Genomic DNA, 27,888 nt, shown 5'->3' on the forward strand with positions numbered 1-27,888 from the left:
ACAGACGTTTGCTCTAGAGACCTCAGCAGTTCTTTAAAATATGATCACCGAAAGGCAAGCATGGCATAGCAATGTTCCAAGGATCGAGCAAATCCATATCGTACACAACAGCAGCACTGACCACTTGGCAACAGAGAAGCTGTAAAACACTGGCAATGGAACCCCACTCCATTTGATTTATGTTGTGGTCTCAGAAGTTAAATAGCTAGTGTTTTAATCAATTACTAGACCACGTTCAAGGGTAAATGTTTCCCATGCAGCCCTAGTCAGAAAAGTAATGCTCAAATGTATCCTAGCAATAAGAAGTATTTAAAAAAAATGCAGGTTAAAAATCTATTGGAATTAACATTACTCTCAGGGAGAGCGGGAAAGCCTCAGCCATCGTTAGGTGAATTTGTTGTCAGGGTGGCAACATATAATTGCAGGCGTCACACCATTCATGCAATCATGTACAAAACACTATCATATTTCACTGAGCTGATTTTAAGTTTTCTTTTTTATATCTGAAAAAGGGTTGATCTCTGTGAATGGGTGTACACTGCATCACACCTGTGACAGACACTTTTGTCCCATAAGAGAATTGTTTATGTGAAAATGACTCTCACCATCTATTAAACCTCACCATCTTTGTAACCTTATGGGGCTTGAACACTGCTTCATTGGCAATGCACATGCATTAGAAGGTCTCACTGGGCAACCTCTGGTACTATTAGCAGGACTCATTGGGCAAGCTATGGTACTATTAGTAAGTCTCATTTGTCAACCTGCGGTACTATTAGCAGATCTCATTGGGCAAGCTCCGGTACTATTAGTAGGTCTCATTGGGCAACCTTTGGTACTATTAGGAGGTCTCATTGGGCAACCTTTTGTACTATTAGAAGGTCTCACTAGGCAACCTCTGGTACTATTAGTACGTCTCATTTGGCAAGCTCTGGTACCATTAGTAGGTCTCACTGGGCAACCTCTGGTACTATAAACAATTCTCGTTGGTCAAGCTCTGGTACTATTAGCAGGTCTCATTGGGCAAGCTCTGGCACGATTATTGTGTTTGATTACCTAAACACTACACGAGCAGTAACATTCAGGCATCTCGCAGCTCCACAATCATAGTTTCTGGAGCAGGGGTAGACATTTCTGCCATTGCCTTATCTCTTGCTTTTAACAGTATGGTTACAAAGAAATTGGTCTTCAAAACCTGAAGTGCAGACTGCAAATCTAACCATCTGGAGGCTACAAGAAGGAGATCTCCCAGAAGCCAGTTCACAAATCAATCTGCATCATAATGATGCTTTATCAACTGTTTCAAAACCTTTCTTGCGGACAAAGGTAAGAAGTGTAGGATGTTCAGAATGGAAAATGAATGTATGAATACATACCATTTCCCCCCTAACTGTTAATATATAGATCTTCCAGTTGATAGTTATGCATTTGTTACTAAATATTGCCTTTTCAAACATGTTGCTCTTTATGTACCTCTTAGTGGGATCCAACTTTTGATATGATATGATATAATATGGCATGTATAACGTGCCTATACACAAGTGTTTCAAGGCATGACGAGGCAAGGGAGGGGGAACAAAGGGAAGACAGACAATGATCCTACTAGGCCAGGTGTCATTCAGATCGTGCAAGTGCATGGGAAGGGAGAAGGGGGAAAGTGTGGCAAAGTGTGGGGGGAGAGAAGGGGACAGTGCAGTACATGGGAATACAATAAATAACAATTAATAAAAGTACAGCCAGCAGGTGGCAAGTGCAAGGATAAGTGTAGACATCAGGTGTCAAGTGCTGGTAGTGGGACTGCAGGGATACAGAAATCAGTCCCCAAGTGCGGGGGATGGCAGGCAGTGCAGGTGTGTGTGACTGTAGGGGGAGGTACCTGGGCCCGAGACTTCTAGTTGAAACTCAAAATCTGATTTGTTAGACAAAGTCCATTACAAGTCATGGAACACTGGTTAAAGGAACCATCCCACAATAAAAGAAAATCACTCAATGTACCTGCTGTCTTAGGTGGATGTTAAGTGACAGCCATGTTGTGTTTGCATATTAACATTACAGCTTCTTTCACAAAACTTCTTGTATCGTGCTCACTTACTCTTTTACTTAGGTAGCATATGATTTTTACACTAACCAAGCGATTACACCAATGGTTTCATTTTCAACAGCTCATTTGAAGTCTACTTTACCAGTTGCTTGTTAAGCCTGAGAATGTAAAGGTTGTTCATGGGATGTATTATGCTGGCTATGTACTGTGTATTATGAACGTCTGATTGCATATTCACAGTACAGCACTTGGTTCATGCAATGCTAGTATCATATGCTTTGCCAGGAAACTCTTTTTATTCAAATTTAGAATAAACTTGAAAGTATCACTTTAGTAATCTATAACACAGAGATACCACTTTTGTGATAAAATGAGCAGAGATAAGGGCAGCTGTTGCGCTACAGGTTTATGCTTCATACAGTAAAGGGAATTAAAACCAACTACAGGCCCAATCTATTTATATACCATTAGACTCAGATTGTACAGTAGCCATAAGCAATGTCTTATAGAAATGGCCAGATATATATGTTTTCCTTTAAAACTACCCATACAGATCCTGTGCAGTTATCCCAAAATTTTTAATCCTTTAGTAGAACAACAAGGGGGACCCATTGCAGCTCAAAGCAAACAGATTACTTAAAATAATAGGATAATACATAGACTGCTTCCTCAAACAGCTAATTGAATGTGACAATACCTTTATGGATGGCACCACGGATTGCTTAACCAAAATGAGGCACCACGGATTGCTTAACCAAAATGAAGATAGAACAAAATAAACATAATGACATTTTCTTAATGTCCTTGGATGTCCAATGTCTGTACAAAAAGAAGAAACATCAATAAGAATTGTAATCTTTCAGAGAACCACTCACTATTAGAAAAACATAAAATAAGTCACACATAAGTGTTTCATGTTATTCCCATCATTTCCTTTGACCAACATTTATTAGTGTTGTTAAACATACCGCAGACAGATTCTTGACAGAAATATATTTTGAATTGTACAATTTGTAATCATCAGGTTCAAAGGTGCATGTGATACATCAATGACATGTTTTTTGAGTTTCCAGTGTACAAAGGATCACTCAACTACTTGGAAATGTGGAAATTGTTGCAATGGCTAAGAGTGTATTAACCATATACACTCTTACCCATTGCAACAAATGAAACAGTGTGCATTTGCTTGAAACAACTGTTGCATTTAACATGGGAAGATCGTACAACCCAGCAAGACTTTCTAACACCCTATTACATTTTAAAGCTACTTTACCTCATGTTCTGAAACAAATGTCACCTTTTGTTGAGCATGAAGAATCCCTTGAAACACCCAAGGAACACACACTTTTTAAACATACTGTGTCATAATAATCCAAAAGTTAGGATAACATGTAAATGTACGCATGGGCCGATCATTCAATAAGTAAAGTCAAATATCCATAAATTGGAGTCACTTATTACCAAACACGTAATGAATTCAAAACCATGTTCAAGGAGTCACCAATGATAGTGTACAAAAGCAAGCCAAACATGTGGCACATCATTAAAGTAGGTGTGCTTTCCACCTTGCATCACTCTTGTCAATATGATGAACAGAATGTACATCATTGGAGATCTCCATAATCCTCAGAGTTAACAGAAAAGGACTGTAGGTATTTAGAAGAATGGAAGGACATGTTCTGCATACATTGATGAATGTGTGAGAGTGAATTGTATGGGGCAAAAGTAACAGTAAGGAAATGTATTGTAAGGTAAGCAGAAGATGAAAATTATATGTTTTGTTCCCCTTTGGCCCCCGCACTTTTCCCCTTCCCCCTTCCCCTGCACTTGCGCAATCTGAATGACACCTGGCCTAGTAAGATTGTTGTCTGGCTTCCCTCTGTTCCCCTTCCCTTGCCTCGTCGCGCCTTGAAACACTTGTGTATAGGTGTGTTATAAATGCCATATCATATCATATCATAGATTAACTGCAAATGAAAAATTCTAGCATATTCCCTTTTCACATAGCAGATACAGAAGGTCTTCACATTAGCTAATCAAATGTTCAGTAAAGCATTAGGTATTTTTATGATTAGCATTCATTAAATGATATTTCACTGTAAAGCCATTCAGAAATTGTATTATTTTAATGGAAAGCATTGCATTCAATCAAATAATACCTAACACTAAAACCGCACGATTCGCAGTAGCTCTGCTTATTCTCTCTACACAGTATGTAATTTCGAGAACAGTTACTTGAGAAATCCTCTAACTTAGTACATTTCTAACTGAATACATAGTCTCCTGTATTCTTTACAGTCTCCAGGCCAGACATGTGCTCCTTTCCAGCTACACTCAACTTGGTCTTTCCCTAAAACTCCCATTTGTGAGCTGGGGGTCTTAGACAACCCTGAGAGTGGGGTTCTGGTTATCTTGGAAGGGATGATACCACTCCTTGGCGGTTAGCTTGCGCCCCTCATTTAAAATAATGGGGAGTTCTACCAACTTGTCACACTGCCATGCTTCGATTCTGATTAAGGTGAGGGTTGTTCCCAATGGTAAAGGGCATGTATCGAATATCTTACCCGAAAGTGTGTTCAGTAATGCTATATTCTGATTTTAGAAATGAATCTCCAAAGTAGATTCTCATTTTGCTAAAGCTGGACTCTGGGAAATGTTTGCTTGAAGTCTTGATTGGCTTATGCTACTACCTCATTTACGTCTTTCACAATATTTTAACTAAATGATTACCTATACCCAAATAGTAAGATGTGCAAAAGTAGTGGTATTTACCAGATGATCTTGTATCAAAAACAAAGCTCCTGTCCCCCTGCAAGATCAAGGGTCTGCAACAGCTTCCTTAACTTGGTGGAAGCCATCCTGGGCATTCTCGTCAGCTTCCAGAGGTTCATGAAACTTCATCATCACAAGAAAAATAAATACCAAATTCTTAGATATTTCTTGCCACACCCTGTCATTCCATATGATGCACATGACCATGAAAGTGCCTGCATCTAAAACTGAGCACTCCCCCACCAGACCAAGGGGCCTACAATATTATATCAGACATGTTAGAAGCCATCTTGGGCAATTTCCTTGGCAACACATCGTCCAACCTACCCACAACAAAGGAAGAACACTAGATTGGATTGCAGACATCAATTGCAAAATCAATATCCTTTCCAATTCCCCATGTGCCTGGTCTGACCACAACATTATCCTTTTTACTATCCAGGACAGCAGCTCACATCCCCACACTCTCCCGACTGCCCCACCTAGACTAACCAGGAACCTACGGAACCTACGGAACCTAACAGCACAGACATTACTTCCTTTGATACAGCCCATCACCAACTACCCATCTTCTCTAACGACCCCACCGTCTTAGTGGATATCTACACCAACACTTTAAGCAATGCAATTAACACAACTATGCGGATAACACCCACATTTTCATACCTATCGCTAGCAATAATGACACCGACTCTAAACTTCTGAACGGCATTTACCTGATCATACAAGCTTGGATGGCCAAACAGGGACTGTGCCTTAACGATGACAAGACAGAGCCTCTGCTCATAGGATCCCAAACCAGACTCAACAGACTAGATAAACAAATTTGACTCATTCAATATTGACAGCAACAACATAAAAATCTCAAAAGAGGTAAAAATGCTAGTTATATACCTTGACTCTGCACTAAGCATGACTAACTTAATGTCACAGCCTCGATTACAGCATATACTTGTAAATTAATTAATGCATGCAGACCTTTCCTATCCACTGCCAATTGCATTATTATAGCCAGGGCTCTGGTCCTATCAAAGCTAGACTATTGTAACACCCTGTATGCAGTAAATAGCCAGCATACAAGTTGCAAACACAAAAAAATAACACACTCAGATCAGCACTCAATGTACCTAGATCTAACCATATCTCTGGATTCAGACGTAGGGCACACTGGCTCTCAATCAATCAAAGAATTGCGCTGAAAACACTGTCACTTACACATAAGTGTCTATCTAACCAAGCCCTCAAATACCTCAGCGACAAACTTGTAAGGAACCTCTCTGACCGGCCCACCTAAATCCTCGCAACAACACTGCATCATAACATCGAAATTCAAGCTTCAAGAAAATAGGGGGTAGAAGTTTCCCGGTTCTAGCAGCCAAAAAATTTAACCTACTGTCCACTGCCTTAAGATCAGAAACATTGTACTTAAATTTCAGGAAAAATGTAAAAATCTGGCTCATCTCACATGAACAATAAGACTGGGTTCCTGACCACATTCAACCACCTACGTTGTCTTTGTCCTGATTTATCATACTATTTTGCCTCGTACTTACTGCATGTAAATATGTACATTATAAGTATCCTGTACCATATCTATTCTTTTATGTCTCTATTGTATGTATTCTGTAACACATGTATCCGCTAAGAAATGCGCCCAGATACCTATAGGTTGAGTGCGCTATATGAATAAACAAAATACAAAAATACAAAATACCAGGGGATCATGTGGCATACTCCCTTCATATTCAGTTTTGAAGTGGGAAGATGAAGAACGGCTACATCCCAGCTGTGTGGTGCTTTATTCCTCTTCAGCATCCGTAGCAACTGTGACTCTATGTCTGCCTAGGTCTCCCTGCTGAGGTATGTTTCTTGCTCTCTCGTATGCTCTTATTGCCATGCCCTGTCATATGCTCATCCTTATGACATTCTATCTACCCTTCACCAGGTGACTCGGAAAAGTATGAGTGTTCCAATAATGATATTCCCTATTTTTCTTTTTTTTTCTGGTTCTGTCTTGAATGGGATGCTTATGAGCATTTCAGTGATGTTTTTCAGTCTCTTTAGATGCTCTTAATAGTTTAACTTCACTGGGATGAGTGTAAGCGTTCCAGTACTGAATCCCACTTTCTTCAGGTATTCTCAATGCTCTAGCTTGACTGGAACGAGTATGGGCTTTCCAGTAATGATTTTGCACTCTTGTCAGATATTCTTAACGCTTTATCATGACTGGGATGAATATGAGCGTTCCAGTAATGATTCTCACTCTCTTCAGGTATTCTTCATGATTTATCTTGACTGGTGTGAGTATGAACGTTCCAGGAATGATTCTGACTCTCTTCATGCCTTCAAATGCTTTATCCTGACTGAGACGAGTATGAGCGTGAGAAAGAGAGTTTCAAATAAAATTGAGGTTTTGTGTGACCGGAAACACTAGTCCATGAAAGGACACTGATCCTTCAATGAGCTACGTCTGCACCCCCTCCCCCCAGATATATTCCTGTTAAACCCACCCAGCCCCAGTATCTGTTCTGATGAACAACTCGAATGCTGTCAATAAATTCTATTTTGTAAGGACTGGTTTACCTTTTTTACCACCTAATTTAGGTCTGTATCCCCCAATGATATACAGTGTTCTGCCGCTGCTTCCCAAAGCTGGAAACTTGCTCAATAAACAGCCAAAATAAATAAATACTATGTGCTCTTCCTAGATTGCCTCTTTGTGCAGCACTTTTTCTTTTGTTAATACATAAATACAAACTTAAAATGTATGTCAGCTCGCGAAGGATTGTTGCAAAGCCGGGTTGTGCTCGGTCAAACCCATTTAAATAAATATATTAACTTTTTGCACTGATTTGTTTTACGTGTGCTTCCAAGAATGATCTCCCATGTTATTTGCTTGTGTCTTCAAATTAATAGAGCGCCCATTGGTGAACATGTTCACAACAATTTAGACATGAGATAATCTGTATTTTTGTACTTTATTCTAAACATGACAGCATATTTCTGTTTATTTTCTTTATGTATTTGTTTATAGCCAGAGCTACCTACAAACTGCAAGTGAAATGCCTACTGTGCACATCATGGAAGCTTCGCCAAACTACAACTCTCCCAAGTTCCGGTCAAGAAACCAGAGCTACATGAGGGCTGTGAGCACACTCAGTCAGGCCAGCTGTGTCAGTCAGGTTGGAAGCCACTTTTGATTCCTTTAGCAGCTGCATATCCCAATCCACCTCTTGCTTTGCTTGGTCATGCATTATTTTGGCTTATTTATTGTAACTTTGTGAATGCACGCATCTTTGGTTTGAAACATACCTAGAATCAAGCATATGGATCTTAACAAAAGTTAATGACCTGAAACGGGCAGTTTAAAAAAATGGAACTTACGTTATGTCTCTCATTTCGAGAATGTTGAAGAGTTCATCAACATTGAAAGTGTATCTTTAGGCATGATGAGGGCTGCATATACATTACTTGGCCTATCCATGCCTCTTCACCTCACATTATCAACCTGTAAATGGTCAGCATAGTAAACAAGGCTTTTTACAAGAACTTGAGGAGAGCTTTGTATTTGTATTTATTGAAATGTAGGTAGCAAGACTTGGGTCAAGCTGCTTAGGAGCGCACTTAAGCCTAAAAGTGTGCGTGAAATATACTATGCAGGTGTTCAGCTACGCCCATGCTGATGGGTACAGCTGGTCTTCTTGGCGACCACAAAACTCAAAAAGACTATGCAGGTGTGCTGCAGTGCTGGTAAGATTGTGTCTTATCCTAGGCCCAATAGAAATCAACAAGTGTATGGGTTTGTTCCAGCTTTCTGCGCTCGTCAAATATATTAGAAGTGCATTTCACAAATTTAATTTATTACAATTAATACAGTATAATTGTTTAAACTTCAAATCAAAATATGTAATTGGTATAAGCACAATCTAGTCAACACACGTTTTGACCTCTGGTCTTTCTCAAGGCTGGTATTAGTATCAAACATAATCACATGGCATAAATTACGAGTGATAATATATACATACCAATAGCATGTAAGGCAGATTGGCAGAGAGAAAAGAACAAATAACATTCAACATGAGGCACATTCTGATAATTGTGTTACAGATATTGTGATTTGTCACGTGTTAGGCCTTGGTTAGGTATCATGCAAAGCGTGGATTTAGTGCAGCATCCAAAATGCTCTGGTCAAATATGGTTAGGTTCCAAATTTTCCATTATGCGTGGGCATCTGAGGATTAGCTTATCCCACCCATGCAGGTGTCTTACTATAGCTTCAAGCCTTTAAACGGTATTACAGTAGTAGATCTCCCAGCTGGTCTTTGTTGCTACTATAGCTTCAGCTCTGAAAACTAAGCCCATCCACTGTTTGATAGCAAATGTGGTCAGTAAAACTCACCAATAGTTGGTACTGTGTATGGTCTGGAATAGGAAGTAGTAACAGTAAACTAGTACTTAGTAGCTCCAGGGGTTTATGGTCCCAGCCCCATGAATTAGTGATTGGGTCCTCGGACACTTACCCAATGTTAGCACGTCATTCGTGATCTATAAAGTATAAATGTTCAAGCTGGTTTTCCAGTGGCTCCAAACTGTAATGATACATACATTGGATTATAGTGAGTAAGCCCTCCACATGATAAACCTCGTCTATCCGATGTTTATCTTCTTTAAATATAATTAAATTAATATAACACTCATTTACCCTTGTTGCAGCCTGTTAGTATACTGCTGAAATTATTTCCCTGTTGAGTGATTTCTTGCTCCAGGTCAGTAGTTTCACTGTGGGGAAGCAGTGTTTCTTTAGTTACATGTGCTCCCCCATAATATATGCCCACGTTAAGGCCAAGTGTTTGATGCCCCTCACCCAGAAATCTATACACTCGATCAGTCAAATAATATAATGTCCCTTACCTGTGTAGTGACTGACGGTCCCTTGTTGGGATCAGCACAGTGTTCCGCGTGTTTCTTTACTCGCGGGTGCAATCTTGAATTAGATATATGTAAATAGTGCGTGTGTTAAGGGGCATTATATTTTGTGACTGATCGAGTGTATAGACCTTTGGGTGAGGGGCATCAAACACCTGGCCTTAACGTGGGCCTAGATTATGGGGAGCACATGTAACTAAATAAACACTGCTTCCCCACAGTGACACTACTGACCTGGATGGAGAAATCACCCAACAGGGAACTAATATCAGCAGCATACTAATGGCCTACAACAAGGGTAAGTCAGAGTTATATTAATTTAAATATATTTAAAGAAGATAAACATCAGATAGACGAGGTTTATCATGTGTAGGGCTTACTCACTATAATCCAATGTTTGTATCATCACAGTTTGGATCCACAGGAAAACCAGCTTGAACATTTATGCTAGATCACGAATGATGTGCTAACATTGGGTAAGTGTCCGAGGACCCAATCACTAATTCATGGGGGTGGGACCATAAACCCAAGGAGCTACTAATTACTAGTTAACTGTCTCTACTTCCTATTCCAGACCGTACACAGTACCAACTATTGGTGAGTTTTATTGACCAAATTTGCTATCAAACAGTGTATGTGTTTAGTTTTCAGAACTGTAGCTATACTAGTAACAAAAATCAGCGGGGAGATATACTAGTGTAATGGCGTTTAAAGGCTTGAAACTATTGTAAGACACCTGAATAGGTGGGATAAGCTAATCTGCAGATGCACACACATAATGGACAATGTGTAACCTAACCATATTTGACGAGAGCATTTTGGGTGCTGCACTAAATCCACGCTTTGCATGATACTTAGCCAGGGCCTACCATTTGACAAATCACAATATCTGTAACACAATTATCAGAATGTACCTTATGTTGAATGTTCTTTGTTTGTTCCTTTCTCTCTGCTAATCTGCCTTACCTGCTATTGGTATGAATATATTATAACTCATATTTTATGCCATGTTATTATGTTTGATACTAATACCAGCCTTGAGAAAGACCAGAGGTCGAAACACGTGTTGGCTGGATTGTGCTTATGCCAATTAATTATTTTGATTTGAAGTTTAAATAATTGAACTGTATTAATTGTAATAACTTACATTTGTGGAATGCACTTCTAATACATTTGGTGAGCGCAGAAAGCTGACATAAACCCATAAACTTGTTTATTGAAATGTATATAGTGCTTTTGCCAAAGCAATGAGCATACACAAAAACAGAGTATTCAATGGAGGAGAAAACAACAACTTCAGCAGGATCACCGACAGTGATCAGTTTTTATATATATGAGAAAGAAAATGAGTTTTTAACCAAGTTCAGAAAAGATGAAAAAAAGAGACGAGTCAAGAGAGATAGGAAGGTGCAGGGCAAGGAGAGCATTAATATACAATAATGAGGACGTGGAAAAGAAGTTGAGTTGGAAGGAAGAAGAGAGATGGATAGAAGGGATGGACAAAACACAAAAGATGATAAGCAGAGTTAAAGACAGAATGAAGAGGGGATAGTGCGAAAAAAAGGAACCAATCTGAAGGGCAGAGCAGTATTCAAAACATGAGAAACTAGGGGATGTAATCAGAAGCTTAGTGGCATGAAAAGAAAGAAAAGGTTGTGCATGACATGTATTGTAAAAGCGAAAGTTGGAGTATTGAAGAGGATACAAGAGTGGAAAGAGGAGTGATGTAAAGAGAAAAGAAAAGAGGACCAAGAACAGAACCTTGTGGAACTTGATGATATCTCTGAGGTTTTGTAAACATGCTATAAATAGCAGTTCAATTATTGTGTGATTGATTTAGTTTAAAAAAAATCTGCAAAAAGATGTTTAGAACACTGTCACCTAATCATCCAGGCTGTATTATTTTCTATCCGACTAAATTAAACTAACATGACTAAATTAAACTAACATGTTCTAATGATGAAATGCATGGGCTGTAGAGTTTCACAGCCTTCTTATTCACACTAATAGGGTAGAGTGATATATATGCTCCCTATGGCCAATTCAGATCTCTACTGAAGGTGTGGGTGTATATTTCTACTGTAGAGGCAGACATTGCAATCCATGGCGGGCAGTATTCCAAATGTCTTTCTTTGAGGTGCTTCCAAAGGATAAATATCTTTAAGAATTGACTTCTGCAAGGAATCCCATCATGGGTGGTGATTGAGATGGGTAAGTGATGATTGAATTGCAAGACCATGCCATATGGGACGGAGCAGGTTGGCTATGCTGCAGATGGTTCCATTCTCTGCCGCAGGCGGGGTTGGTCCTCAGAGGCATTTCAATATTTAATATTGTTTCTTAAAGAAAACAGTCTTAGTGTGCCTTTTTAGCACTTTAGGTAGGTTGTTTGAAACTCAAACTCTGGTCCTCTGATTCCTTAGAATTAGGCCACCATACTTCTTCCATTTTCTTTTTTCACAATTTGTTAATGCTGAATTTCCAAATCTCAGTTTTGTGGTCAATATGTATCAAGGGCATATCTTGTGCAGATATGCAGGAGCATCTTTCAAGAAAGTCTTGTCCATTATACAGGTACATTAAAGGGATTGCAGGCTGGGAGGTATGTTCTAGTGACATGTAGCATGAGGCAAACGCTGGCACAGGGGTTTGGACTTTTTGAATTAGTAAATTGGGCAGATGTTGAAATACATGAGACACAAGGTTACTAGGATCTTGGCGAGCATGTTGAATCACTGAGTACTGCCAGATCTGTTTAAGCCACATATTTAGCACATTTTCAGCATTTAAACCTTAAACCATTTTATGGCGCAGTGAGTCCCATTCATGGAGTCCATAGTACATGGGGATTTCGGCAGAATTACTGCCAGCGGTAATACCACCAATTTGGCTGATTTTGCATTTTGCTGGAGTTATTTCTTTCACCTCACCACCGAAGTTATAGTAGTGAACTGGATAGTCCAGACCCTTTGATGAGTAGCAATTACCCTTGAGACGGATGGGGATGCAGACCTTACTCATACATCAATAATAGAGCCGACTCAGGAAGTTGACAAAAGGAAAACTGTTTTAATATCAATTTTCTAAAACAGGGAGCATATCAAACATCAAAGCAATCACTCGATCTTCAAACTCAAAGTACTTTAAGAAAAAACAGAGCTTTTATAAGCAATATGTGTCATCAATAATGTCTAAACCACATGTGTACTAACGTTATCCTGCGTGGCAAATTACAAAAACCTATAAGCATGTGCTATTGGCTCTAAGTGAACATCTAAGTATATGATCCTTACTAGTCTAAAAAAGTGTAACTATGTAATTGGTAACATCAGTTGGGGCAACTAAGCCCTCCCCTAAAAATGTTCATTATGAACGTCACTAAATACACAACGTCCCATTGGTTTACACAACTATAGGACCCCTAATTACAGTCCTCTACAATTGGTTGGCACTCTACCCTCCTTCAGTATTTTTCCACCTATGTTAGCAGCAAACAGGGTGTCCATCCAGGTGCTGGTGAGGTTGCCTTAACTTTAGCTTCCCACCAATTAGCATATCAATCCATCATCACCTCAGTGGTCTACTGTCAATTGGGCCTTTAAAGCTCACCCTTGAGACTGTTCTTAGCACTGAGAAAATTAGGGAGTGAGAAGCACAGTCTGCCTCCGTGCGTAGGAGGTGTGACCATCTCGTTCGTCCAACTTCATACTTCCACTTGACTAGGGACCATGGAATTAGCCTTTTCGTGCATTTAATATTATTTTCTAATAGACCTCTGACGTCTTCCTTGTTATGTTCATGCCTTCTGAACAGGAGTTTTGTTCCTTCACACGATTTTGTATCAAATGTCAGTTCACTCCAGTTTTGATAACCAACCTCGCCTTTTGCTGAAATTCACTTGTAATTCAATTTGCTTTTTAACTGCGACACACTGAAACGAGGCCTTTTTGCTACTGTCCAACCTGCTATAATACATTAGTGTGAATATCCATAATTCTCGAATTCGTATATATGTATATGTTGGCACTTGCCGCAATCTACTCACTATAAGCTTAAAGCTAGCTTCAAGATTACTTTGCTGCTTGTATTTCTTCTGCATCTGTACACGTGTAAAATAACTTGATACCTTCATCTGTTTCTGTGGCATAAGCTTCTTCACCTTGATCCCAAGATGTCACTTACCCTTAATATTTCCTTGATGCCTTATAGAATATCAGCATTCTCTGATCACTGCATCTCTTCTGTGTACATCATCTCAGCTTCATGTAACACATACTGGCAATGGTAAATGATGTTACCATTCATCCTTGCTACTTATTGCTCTGCTTCTTCAATGATTTCATTCAAACGGCCATCATATTTCCTTGTATGCAGGTATAGTTTTCTCAACGGGTACCTTGGCTCCCAGATTCTCTTAGGTATTGGCACTTTCACTGGTACTGGACCAAGGCGCATACTCTGCTCTTTGACGATTCAACTGCTCCGTGTACGTCACATGGCTTCCAATCTATAGGTAATATGGGCTGGACGGTTGAGGCGGGGGTACTTAGCTCTTCCTCTGCAGTATGGTAGTACCATAATGTGGCAATAATGCAACGGTAATGGAGTTAGTGCTTTTTTTCTTGCACTGCCCTATTTGCCATGAAATCTCCCCTACAAGTAAAGAAAACAAAATGTTGCCAAAACTAGAGAACAAGCTGGATCCATTAGGAAAATAATTATGCATGCAAGTTGTAGATAGTGTGGAGATGGTCGACTCACTCGACACATACGGAGGCATATGTAGGTCACAGTACCTCAGTATGGTCCCCAAACATGCAAGGCCAGTTTCCCAAACAAGTCCTCTAAATACATGAACAACTATTGACACTCCTGTCCGAACTTCACCTCTGGGGGTTTCTCTTAACTTGGACTCCCAGCGTAGTACACATGGTAAGACCATGCAGCAATACAAGAGACGGCAGGTGACCTATAAAGGACAACATTTCAACTAGGTCATCGTTTGGCCTCAGCCCTTGCAGTGTGAGAAGCTCTGCTTGCACCCTAAAATGTTTTCCCAGCAGACCATCCTCAGCTCCCTGGAGGGGAGCAATCACTGTTGCAAAGTTTGGGGGGGACCAATATTGCAAGATGTACATTTAGGATTGCAGTTTGAAGTGCTTTAGAATCAATACTTTGCCAAATTAATGAGTAGGTGTCACAGAAGGCCTTAAGAAACTCCCATGTCCGATAGATGGTGTGGTTCTATGTGATTTTGCCGACCTATTTTTGGTCGTGGTACTTTTCATCGCCGGATTTTACATCGTCACAAACCCTGTTTTTGTTTTTTTTTATTATGGGGGGTTTCCCCCCAGACCCTCCCCTTACTATTATAGTAATACCTCAACCCCAACAAAACACCCCCAAAATAAAAAAAATAAAAAATGGGGTTTCTGGCAATGTAAAATCCGGCGATGAAAAGTACCACGACCAAAAATAGGTCAGCGAAATGCGAGTATACCAGATGGTGCACAGGCCTTTTATTATCAAATCGTTACTATATTTGTTGCCAGGGTTTTTAGACTGTAGGGTAACTTGACTAAGGGCATGTCCTGGCCGGTCCCTCAGCCTCCCAGGTGCTACCTCCACCCCAGCCCAGGCTTCCCTATCACCCAATGTCAGCCTGAACACTTCAAATCAGTAACTCCTCCTGTCAAAAGAAACCTCTCAATCATGGTAGGGCCTAAAAGCCACAGCCATATCTATCCTACCCCCTCTGAGTCTTCCTAAGGGCACTGTGATAAACCAGAAGGTGTCTCACACGCTAGTGGCTGGGGATCTGTCATCCAGGGGGCCAAGACACAGCCATTTCTTTTGGATCTAGTTCCTAGAGGTGGACCAGTGTGGGAGATCACCTGCTTGAGGGGTCTTCGGGGAGTGGGAGTGGGACACCAAATGGCGAGATGCGATATCCCTTGCCCTGTAACACCTTTACCCCATCCTACAAAGTAGGATATGTGGGAACCTTACCCCCCTTTTCCTTTCACAAACACTTTCACATGGACAGCCCACCCTGGGAAAAAACAGACTCACACCCGAGCAGTGTACCTGACATGTCCCACTACTATGGTCAGGCGAAGTCAGGCAATTACTCACACCTGACTTCCATTAAACTTCCCCGCACAGATAAAAAGCAGAGCACGAGAGCACACGCTGAGCGAGGCAAAGCACATGATGGAACAGCAGTTTCCAGAAGGCAGCTGAACTAGGAGAGAAGGACGGCAAACCAAGAAGGGTTTGTAAGGAGGGAAATACCCTTGATGCTTCCAACAGGAAACCGTTACTTTCAAGAACCTTGCAGATCAGAAAATGTAAGGTCAGGAAACCAGGCTACAGAATCCTGCATTGTGTGTCAGAGACACCAAAGGCTCTCCCGCATAGCTGACCAAGTCGGGGAGGAGCAGCAGCCTCTGCCGTGGTATTGTCCTTGGCTCCAAGAACAAAGTAACGCCAGAGAGATCAACACAGCTGGTGAGTTGGGGAGGTTGATGCAAAACCGGTCTGTGGGGAAGTCAAGGTTCCAAGCTGCAACATTGTATAACGAGCGCAGGAATGAACATTGTTAAACACATGTGATGAAATACGAGAGTAAACCTAAATTGCTGATTAATGTTTGAACTTTGAGAAGGAAAGATACAATACCAGTGACAGAGTGGTCCGGCGCTGCGTGAGTGTTCAATCAAAGGTCTATGTAAAGGTATGCAGTCAAGAGGTGGCAGAAACAAAAGTAGGAACATTGTGTGAAGTGAATCGAAATGGTCCTGTGACGGTTCAGAAAAACCCATTGCACATTCAAAAGTCTTTCATTTTTTATATCAAGAAGAAAACGTACAAAGTGAGATTGCATAACCCGAGCCCAAACAAGGGAGACCAAATGTGAATGTTGAGCTAAAGGATCCAAGCTCAAATGAGGGAGATCCATGGTCCGAATGTGAACGAGGGAGACCAGTTGTGAACATTGCGATAAAAAGGGTTCCAAGCCTGAAGGAGAAAGAACCAGGATTAATATTGGAAACAAGAACTTGTACATGTGAAAACCCTGATAAGAAAGGAACTTTGGTGCTTATTTGTTGAAACAGGGCCTCTACAATAAGAGACTTATTGGAAAAAGGTTTTGGCAAAAGGCCCTGATACCTCTGCTTTGAACTGTATCCTTTTGGAAGAGAAGACAAGAGTGTGTGCGAATCTCTAACTTGCTGCCTTGCCCCGTACAGAAAATGTGAAGAAGGGAAGTCAACTGCTCAATCATCCTGACATATTATTTCTTGAGCAATTTGCTTTGTGCTTACACTATTATCCCACACTGTTTTGTATTTAGAAGTAAGGATTGGCAATAGGTTTATTAGTATAGGCCTTTTTATTTTGACAGACTCGACTAGGACTGCATTATTATTATTTGATGGGCATAGCTTGCTCCCATATTTAGATGTAGGTGTTGAGAGGCATTCAAGTAACCCATTGAAGTTCAATAAACACCCTTAAACTGAGATCACTTGTGTCTGTCTTCACTGTTTGATACCATGCCTTCCTTTACAGTACCCTACTATAGAGTTCCCTCAAATGATGGTCTTAATGTTTTGCCTTGAACACATTGTGTTTAGGTGCATCACAAAAACCCAATAAATAAAAATAAATAAAATGAAAAATGTGCTTTGACGTGGGGCCTGTTTCTTCAAGCACTCTCTTGTTCTCTCTACCTCTCACTCCCTCTCACTCCTCCACTCCCTGGTCTTTCGCCTCCTTACTTTTTACTGATCCCTCTCCTAGTTCTTCTCTCATCCTCCTCCCTTCTTCTCTCTCACCTTTCTCCTCTCCCTTCCAAGTCACTATGGTGTTCTTCCTCCTAAGACCCCTTCTATTCACATTTACTACTATCTCCAATATTATTACGACCTGGCACACACTCGTTCACTCTCCCTTTTTCTCTCCCTTTCTCGCTGATCTCTCTTTCATACAACCTTATTCCTACTCTGTCCTTCTGATCTTATCACACTCCTTACCCTCCTATCCCTATTACTTCTCTACTCCACTAATAACGTGCCCCTCCCTGCAACCTTCCCATCTACAACTCTTGCCTATCCCTTGTCTATCCCTTGTCTCTACCTTCTCTACCATTCTATTATTACAATTCATGCCTCTATCATACACTGATCTTCTCTACTCTCTCATTCACCCTCCACACTCTTCCTCTATCCTCCTTCTACTGCATACACCCCACTCTACTCATCTTCACTCTCGCCACTGGGTAGCTCTCTCTCTGACATACAATACCTTGCCTACAATCCTATCCAACTCATCCACAGATTATTCGACACTCTGCAATACCTTCTGTTCTCCTGGTCCCTCGGTCCACCTCCTGAACTCATCTGAACACCATTTTCTCTGTTTCATTCCTCTGGTTCTTTCATACCCCTGATTCCCTTCTTCTGTCCTTTCTCCCCCTCCATTCAGACAATATATTATTATTATCATTATTATTGTTGTATTTATTGAGCACAGACGTAGCTTTGAGAAGCAATGGTACAATACAACAGCACATATGCATAACGGAGTGCTTTTTTGAGGTAACAACAGAACAGATATACAGCGGGGGTAGAATACAGAGGAGCACAGAGGAGGGATACTGCTGTATCGGGTGGTTGGGAGCAGAGGGGCAGGCGGTGTCTATCGAGTCAGCTGGTGTGAGGGGTGATGCGATGGCCTAGGTGTTGAGTTGGAGAGATTCCCTGAAGGGGTGGGTCTTGAGTTATTTTCTGAATTGTAGGAGCGTTGGAGTAAGAGTGATGCTGACCGGGAGGAGGTGCCATAGTCTTGGGGCGTAGGGCGGAAAGGCCCATTTTCTGGTCCTTTTCTTTTGACCATGACGGATTTCAAGTCTGCAAGTGTCTTGGCTTCTGGTGGTGCGCTGTCTGCCGCAGATACTGAGTTTCTCCATGAGGTAGCTGGGTGACTTGAGGGCGACTGCCTTATAGATGATGCCGCAAGACTTGAAGGTGATTTGTGCATGCAGTGGGAGTCAGTGAAGGTAGACAAGGGCCGGGCTGATGTGATCATATCTGCATAGACCCTTGATGAGTCATGCAGCTGCATGTAGGACACTTATCAGGGGCACAAAAGAGGGTGACGGGAGGCCTCTGAGGAGTGCATTGCCCCCATCCAGGTGAGAAAGGACCAGTGCTTGAACAGGGGATTCAAAGCTGTCTGGTGGGAGTAAGGGCTTGAATTTCCACAGGAGGGTGAGCTGATACCAAGCTGTCTGAGTTTTCTTAGCTAAGTGTGTCTTGAAGGAGATATGTTTGTCAATATGGAACCCAAGGGATTTGGTGCAGGAGGTGAGCTCAGGTGTGAAGCCCTCAAAGTTCATGGTTGATAGCCAGGTCTGTATGTCTGGATGTTCTCTGTTGTTGGTGAGGAGTAGGAATTCAGTCTTGGAGGGGTTGAGCTTCAAGTATGCACTGGACATCCAAGACTGGATCAAGAAGATGCAGGATTTAAGCCCGTGGATACCCTTGATGAAGTCAATCTTGAGGTATAGGTGTGTGTCAATGGCGAATTGGTGGATGTGGATGTTGTGTGTGGCTAGGACGGCACCCAGTGGCTCAATTTGTAGATTGAAGATCACTGTGGAGAAGATGGAACCATGTGGGAATCCACAAGTGATCGGTAGCATTGGCATTCTAGAGGTGTCCTTCTGAACAAACTGCTGGTGGTTGGCGGGGTAGGACTTGAACCATCGTAGGACAAGGTTGTTGATCCCGCTGCTCCAATGTAGGGTGTCTGCAAGAGCCTGGTGGTTTACTGTGCCGAAAGCAACAGAGAGTTTGAGTAGAAACAGGTGGGAGGCATGGCGGTTGTCAAGGATGGTGTACGGTTGCTGTCTCCCTGCTGCATCTGAGTTTTAACATGGATTGGTAGGTTTGGAGGAGATTGTTGGTGTTGATGTGTTGCTTCAGTTGTGCCAGTACCGCTTTCTCAATGATCTTACATAGGAAGGGAAGATAGGTGATGGGGCGATAGTTAAGTTGTCGGGATCCTGACTGAGGATTTGTCCTGTTTTAGGGTACACGGGAAGGTGCCTTGAGTTGACTTTACTTTATTTACTTTATAACGTTTGTATAGCGCAGCCATGGACCCGAAGGCGGGAGGGCACTACAAGACAGAACAACACAAGAATAAGGGAACATAATCCAGAGTATCGATAAGAGTAGGGGGAGTCTCAGTAAGGAGATTTACAAGATTGCTAAAGGTGAGTCTTCAACCTTTTCTTAAAAATCTCAAGTGACTCAATGCTTCTCATCTGTAAAGGGAGAACATTCCAGACCTTAGGCCCGGCGGCAAAGAAGGCTCAGTTGGCCACCTTAATGGTTCAGCATTTTGGAACAAGTATCAGGTGTTGATTGGATTGTTCAATCTTAAGGCTCTGGTATTTGATCTACTAGGGAGGAGCTGTTGTAGATAGTCTGGCATCTTGCCCTGACCACATTTTTGAATTATTGTCAAAGTCCTAAACAAGATTCTGGACTCTACAGGGAGCCAGTGAAGAGCAAGTCTTGCCGGCGTGACATGATCTCTGCGCGTGAGCTTCATAACGACTCTGATCGCACCATTTTGTCAAACTTGGAGTTTGTTTCAATCCGTTTTGTCCAAACCAATTAGCAGGCTTGAGCAATAATAAATTTTTGATCATATTATTGCTCTAGCAATCGTTTCTGCATTTTCCTGAGATATAAATGGTTTTAGGTTGTAAAAGCAAGGAAATATCGAGGCTGAGTACCACAAAGGGAAATACACCAAACACGGGCTTATAAAGATTCACAGATCTTTATTCTATTACTGCGCAGTTACAAAAGAAACAAAACAGATAGCTATCTGGCCCTCAGTACATCACAGTGAATACCAGCCCTTCAGTGTGAGAAGTGAGACGTACTGGACATCTAAACCTTCATGCATTTTATACATTTTAGGTAATAATATCCAGCCCCTCTGCAAGTTAATAATCCATGGTCTAGAGTTTGTGCCAAGTTCACTTATGGTTTATACAATAATATGCACATGGATCATTTTCCGTTTACATACAAACAAGTTACAATGGCAACAGTGTATTCCCAGATTTAGCAGTAATCCTTAGCACATGTCCCTCACAATGCAGTTCAGTCAGTGTGCATGTTTGACATTTACTCTTCATTGTTTCGATGTATGTTCGTGGATCAGACTTATTGGTGCAGACAGCTCTAAAACCACAAGTCAGGCATGGGAAAAGGTCTCTTTACTGAGCCTAAACATTCGGCCAATGGACAGTCTAACCATTAACTACGGTGCAAAGTTCGGGAAGGCTCAGTCACAATCGGGAAACACTGTCCACCATTTTAGAACACAGAGTCACATTTAAACAGAAATCAAAATGGCGGATGAACCTAAAATGGCGGCGAAGTCGATCTGAAATCGGATCTTTGCAACGCGTCTTTCTTCGCAGAGTGACTGGGCTTATGCCAATATATACGAGAAAGGAGGCACGATATGATTTCCCGTTTAACAAACCCTCCTTTTAGCCTAAGCCGAAAACTAAACTACTTCTAGTCACTTTACGAGTAACTCCACGTCTCAATGTCCATACATCCTGAGTCACTATTGGAGATATCGATCGCCATGAGGTCAAATACAGAGGTTTCTTTCAACACAAATTTGTTGGTCATTTTCTCACGGGCGCGTACCTTGTGTCCTAATGTACCCATCGCCTGTGCACAACAACCTCCTAACACCGAACATATGCCAGGAAGACACTGTATACAACAACAGAAAAAGAACAGAATAGCCAAAATAATCAGCAAGACTGAAAGTAGCTTCCATACCCAAGATCGCAAGAAGTCCCAGAACGAAGCGCTAAGATCCCAGTTTCCCTCGGGAACATGCACTTCTGAACTAAGGACGTGCAGATTCTGTATTGCCTTAAAGATAGTTGGGGAGGAATCTGGCACGAAAACGACACAAGCGGACACCACCAATTCACATACTCCACCACGCTCAGCCAGGATGACATCTAATGCCATCCAGTTCTGAAATGCCACTAACCTTATCGCTTTTTGTTCTAAAGTCATGTTATAGAGTATGTCAGTGGTCCGGTTGATGGTCCTCTCCAGTACTCTCGCTAGTCTTCTGATGTCTTCCAAATTCAATATTTGCCCCCAAAAGGGTACGAAAGATTTAGCTGCGCCACCCAGAACTTGTGCTGAAGTATTGCCATTCTCGTCCCGCCTTGGACGAGCCTTAGCGATTTCTATGGTGCTTGCTATGAATACCCTGGGTAACAGAATCCCTAAATAACAGGTTCCCTGCCAATCCCTAGGTAACCATGGGAAAGCTACATTACCGCAAACAAAGTAGACAGGTTCGCCTACATACAAAGGTCTGTCCCCACTGGTGAAGTTCGCAACGTTGGCGCAGCCCTTGAAATCACCCATTGACTGAGTACCATTCCTCTGTATGCAGAAAGAAACAGAATCAGAGCTGTGGTTAACAGTATAGGAAGGTGGTGTGGCATCCCTTTTGCCTATAGGAGCCATCTTGCAAGAGATCAAAGATTGAAAAGAATGTAACAGTCTATCAGAAGGCCTAATAGAAGCAACATTAAGCTTGCTCCTATTCGCAAAGAGTGAGCATCCCAGGGGCATTAGAGCACGTTTCTCAAAATCATTCAAGTTAGTTCCATCAAAGATCCCCAAGATGCTATCGTTCCATCGGCCAACGAATAGTGCCCTTAAAGCATAGCTCTAGGAGATAGAGTGTGCAGATGCACAAAAGGTGTAGAAACAGTAGATATATTTTCAGTAGGTAACAGAATTTCAAACGGATGTACTTCTTCCAAATACCAAAACCCTAAGGCAATTACTATTGTGAAACCAGTTAACATAATCGCAAGACAACAATATGTTTTCGGGGCCCACGCATTCGATTGTTCATTACTACGGTTGGTAACACAGGGGGTCATTACGACCCTGGCGTTAAGGGTTTAACGGCGCCATAAAAGGTGTCGGCACCGTTAAACCCTTAACGCCTGATTACGAGGTCCCTTTGCGGGACCCGACCTTAACGGCTGGTTTAAAGTAGGGTGCCGCAAAGGGAACTCGGTGCTAATTGCGGTTCCGTACTTAGCGCCTTCCCCAGTCCGATTGAGCCCTATGGGGCGAAAATAGGAATGGGGAAGGGCCATGGTGAAATGGGGAAATACCGCCCCGCCAACCTTGGAATGGGGCGGTATTTCCCCATTCCACCATGGCGGACTCGTTACAACACCGGCACCAGCCATGGTGCTAATAGCGCCATGGTTTAGCGCTGGGGTTGTAATGAGGGCCACAGTCTCTTATCTGTTCCGTACGAGTGGGAGCGGTTGCAGGCATTATTTCTTCAAACGAATACTCCAAAGTCAGTTTGCTGGCGATCTCCAGATCGCTCGTTTTCTTAGTCCTTCCCAAACCCTAGCAAACAGAATTGCCTTACGTGCAAAAGAACGGGCCAAAAAGACAAGCCCTCTGATGATTTTTCCTGATGGCACAGCCGAACCGTGCAGTAAGTCTAACTCCTCGGGTGCAGATCGTACCTTGCGGCTCCTGGTACTGTGTGATCTGCGAACAATATGTCGTTGCTTCCTGATGGAAGTGGTGAATTTGAATCAGGATTTAACAATGGTGCAAAAGGATATGTGGGAGAATGTGGAGACAAAGCGGCTGTTTCCCCAGGCCCCACGGGCTCAGGGAGTGTCTCTGACATACTCTCGATGCTGCTTGATGCTATGTGATTGTTGGGTGCAGTGCAGGTAGGAATTTCTGTATCTTCTGTATCGTGTGGCAAAGGGAAGGGAATCCTCTCGATGTGGGACGCGTGGATCCAGTGTTTCCGCCCCGCCACTTGCACTGCAGTCTGTGTGACCAAGAGAACTTGATGCGGGCCCCGCCAACGCGGTGCGAGGCAGGCTGCTCTTTCAAACGATTTGATGAGAACCCATCTGCCAGGCCGTATGCTGTGACCTGGGCCCTCATACTTTACGGGGAGGGCTTCTCGCACCTGTTGGTAAATCAAATACAGATTTTTAGTTAACTAGCCACAGTAATTGGAAAGAAGTACGTGTTCAATGTCACGCAAAGATCGGGGTTTAGGGAGATTCCAAATTTTAGCTAGCCTACCCATTACCACCTCAAATGGGGAGAGCCCAGTCTTAGTCTGTGGGGTCGCTCTCATTGATAACAACACGATCGGTAAGGCGTGCGGCCATTTTAGTTTGGTGCCGGCACACGTTTTAGCGAGCTTGTTCTTGATGATGCCCCTGTGTCTCTATACCAAACCAGCACTTTGAGCATGTCTAGCCGAATAGAACCGTTTATTGATCTGTAATCCTGCGCGTATATGCAGAATTACAGAAGAGATAAAATGTGGACCGTTGTCCGACCAGATGACTCTTGGCAAACCAAACCTAGGAAAATATTCCTTAAGCATGGTCTTCGCCGTTGTCACTGCTGTGGCATCTTTGACAGGAAAGGCTTCTACCCATTTACTAAAAGTGCAGGTGACCACTAGTACATACTTGTAGTTGTTGCAATGCTCCATTTCAATGAAATCAAAATGTATCACCTCAAAGGGGACAGAAGGTGGACCAAAACTACTCCTAGGAGTCAATGTGACCTTTCCCATATTATGCTGCAAACAAATCATGCAACTCTGAACAAAACGTTCAGCTACTTTGGAGAATTTTATCGTTCACCCAGATATTTTGCAACATTTTGGTGACTTTCCGTGCACAGATACGGGTGGGGCCATGAGCCATAGCGACCATCATTGTAATGTTCGCATCTGGAAGCAACCATTTTCCTGCTACTTTGTCCACCCAACACCCGTCATCATCCCATCTTGCCAAACCCTCAGCCCATTGTTTAGATTTCTCTAAACTGGCATCAGCTTGAATGTTTTGTGGCTTCCCTTGAAGTATACATTTCTGACTGGAGATCAGTGGCAGTCTGTTTGGCTATCTGGTCAGTGAAAGTGTTCCCTTTTCCCACATTATCTATGATCTTCTGATGTGCTCGCATTTCATAATTGCTAACTGAGTGTGGAGTGCAAGCGCTGAGAGTAACCGTACTGTCAAGGAGCCATACTGGATTTTAGTGCAATGTGAGGTCAAGAAAACTCGTTCTGCCCAAAGTCTACTGAAGTTGTGAACCACCCCAAAAGTGTACTGACTATCAGTATATATATTTACTGTAAACCCTTCGGAAAGTTCACAAGCTCGAGTCAATGCTATAATCTCTGCGGCCTGCACGGAGTTATGCGTGATTCTTTTGGTCTCCACAACCATGCTCAATGTGGTGATTGCATAAGCAGCCATGGATGTACCAACCGGAAGTTTGAAACAGGAGCCATCACAAAACAGCTCCCCTTGTGGATTGTTCAAAGCAGTATCTTTTAGATCAATTCTGCCTTTTGTCTCTTGCTCTGTGGTATAAAGGCAGTCATGTGACGCTTTGTCACTGCAAGCAGTACCTTGCGGGAAAGGTAAATGTTCAGCCGGATTTAGAACACAACACCTCTGAATTTTAATGTGCGGAGCAAACAAGATCAATTTGTATCTCGTTAATCGTGCAGAGGTGAGGTGTTGCGTTTGTGTTCTGTTTAATATAACATCTACAGAGTGAAGTACCATCAGGGTTAAAGCATGGCCTAGGACCATTCCCTCGCTCTGTTTTACGGATGCAGCAGCAGCAGCGACAGCTCTCAAACATCTTGGCAAAGCGCATTCAACAGGATCAAGGGCAGAAGAAAAATAGCTGCACGGCCTATTCTTCCCTCCATGTTCCTGCGTTAATACAGCCAAAGCACATCCATCACGTTCATTCACATACAACACAAAGGCCTTTTTATAATTTGGTGTGCCCAAAACTCGTGCCGAACACAGTGCAGTCTTGAGCAGATCAAACGCTTGCTGGTGTTCCAAGTTCCACGGCAATGGCAAAGAAATGCCCTTCTTCGTCAAACCCAACATTGGTTTAACCGTTAACGAGAAGTTTGGGATCCACTGCCTACAGTAAGAAGCCATTCCTATCAAAGCTCTTCTGTGTATTCGGGACACACATGCTAGAAATGATTTTTTCCGCTCAGGCATCAACCTTCTTCCCTCCTTTGACAGGAGATAGCCTAAATAGGCGACTACCTGTCGACAATACTGAAACTTTTTAAGTGAAGCTTTGTGTCCATGTTTTGCTCGGTGAATAAGCAACAACATGGTGCCCTCCTTACAGGCACTCTCTGAGTCAGCAGCTAAAAGTAGATCGTCGACATATTGAAGTAGTGTACAAGTGGTGGGCAACTCGAGTGTATCAAGATGCTCTTTCAAAGCCCTACTATAGATGCTAGGACTCTCCGTCTAACCTGCGGCGCACGGGTGAAGGTAAACGAGCGTCCCCCTAAGGTGAACGCGAACAGATATCTACTATCTTTGAATATAGGAATGCTAAAGAAAGCGTTCTTAAGATCTACAACACTAAAGTGAGTAGCAGAAGCCGGAATCATGGTTAATATTGTCGTCACATCAGGCACAATGGGAAATTGTGGAGCAACAATCTTATTGATGGCACGCAAATCAATAATGAAACGAAAAGGAATTGCATAATCGCCCTTTTTGTACACAGGTAAAATCGGACTATTGCACAAACTACCTGCAATTTCCTTAATTACCCCACGATGCACAAAATGGAAGACTATGCATTTCAAAGCTTGCTCACCATCAACCGAAATGTTATAATGGGGAATACGTGGCAACTTTACTCCATGTTTCAAAACGATCTTAACAGGCTCAATTTGTAGAACACCGACATCATTATCATCAATTGCCCACAAACACTCTGGAACATCACTAAATTCTGGTGGCAAAGGTCTGGTCATGAACTGAGAGACAGAAAGTTGCTGTGGTGAAATCTTCAAACGCACTCCATCCGAAGAACAATGAATTACCACATTTAATTCCTTCAACAGATTCAACCCCAACAAATTCTCTCCACAGTTCGTAGTCAAAAGAAATGGACAGTGGTCCGTGAATGGACCCAATGTAATTGGTACCAGCGAAGAAACTGGACAAACTACTGGCGTACCAGAAAACCCTACAGAAACATTGGTTTGCCCTGACAGTGGAATGTTTGGAACCCGCGAATGGCCAATGGAACACTTCTGTGCCCCTGTATCTATCAAGAATAGATGTTTCCTATTTCCCACTATCATCTCAACGTAGGGACCTTTCTGATTAACGGGAATAGGCGTTGGTTCCAAACCCTGCTTCGGGCTATCCTAGTGAAACAGAATGTCATCAAAAGGAAGTTCTTCAGAGGGGTAAGCAGCAGAAGGATGATCAAAAATGTTTCTATTATCCACACTTGGTGCCTGATTATCCTGTGAAACAGGTTGTGAATCTTGAGAAAACTGACTTCTACCAGGCCCCCCGGCCCCAGGGCGGCCTCTGGATCATTTACTCATGTTACCAAATGCGTTATTCGACCGCTGCTGGAGGATCAGGCATTGTGCACACCAATGACCCTCTCGTCTGCAATAAGCATAGTGGTTCACGTTTACAGGACCCAATGGCGCATTTCCCTGTGGAGCATACTGTCCCCTAAATTGTGAAGTACCCCCTTAGGGCCTCTAACAATTTGCTGTAATAGAACTTTTGTTTACAGGTCTCCCTTTCTTTTTTCAATGCTTTCTTTTTCGTTATTGGCACGGTTCTCATAGTACTGAGCCATATGCAACACTTCAGACTGCGACTTAGCTTGCCAAGCGCTCTCCGAAGACATAATTTGCAACTGGATGTCAGGCAACAATCCACGCACAAACTTGTCTATGAATAATCGTTTCCCAGACTCTGTGCTCAAATCTTGTCCACTGTAATCCGAAAACACTTGTTCGAACCGATTAAAGAATTTGGTAGCACCCTCAGACTTCCCTTGGACACAAGCAGTAAGTTTGTCCCAAATAATCCTTTTTTCAGGAATTATAGTTTTTAGTTTTGTGACTATTCTGTCAGGCAAAGTCAGTATTACCTGTGGTGGTCTCTCACGAGCCGGCCTTTCTCAGTC

The 27,888-nt window shown here is 42.3% G+C and overlaps 1 protein-coding gene across 6 annotated transcripts in view; it reads left to right on the forward strand.

The window, feature by feature from the left end:
* The window catches only part of DLGAP2 (DLG associated protein 2), a 2,662,056-nt gene that overhangs the window by 1,650,347 nt on the left and 983,821 nt on the right, over window positions 1-27,888 (forward strand). For all 6 annotated transcript variants that reach the window (XM_069606086.1, XM_069606087.1, XM_069606085.1 and 3 more), the window contains one exon: window positions 7,848-7,995. In XM_069606086.1, coding sequence (XP_069462187.1) covers window positions 7,848-7,995 — 148 coding nt within the window. The remainder of the gene's footprint in view (window positions 1-7,847; window positions 7,996-27,888) is intronic.

The sequence above is a fragment of the Ambystoma mexicanum genome, chromosome 4p, assembly GCF_040938575.1.
Source record: "Ambystoma mexicanum isolate Mex_15411 chromosome 4p, UKY_AmexF1_1, whole genome shotgun sequence".
Taxonomy (NCBI): Eukaryota; Metazoa; Chordata; class Amphibia; order Caudata; family Ambystomatidae; genus Ambystoma; species Ambystoma mexicanum.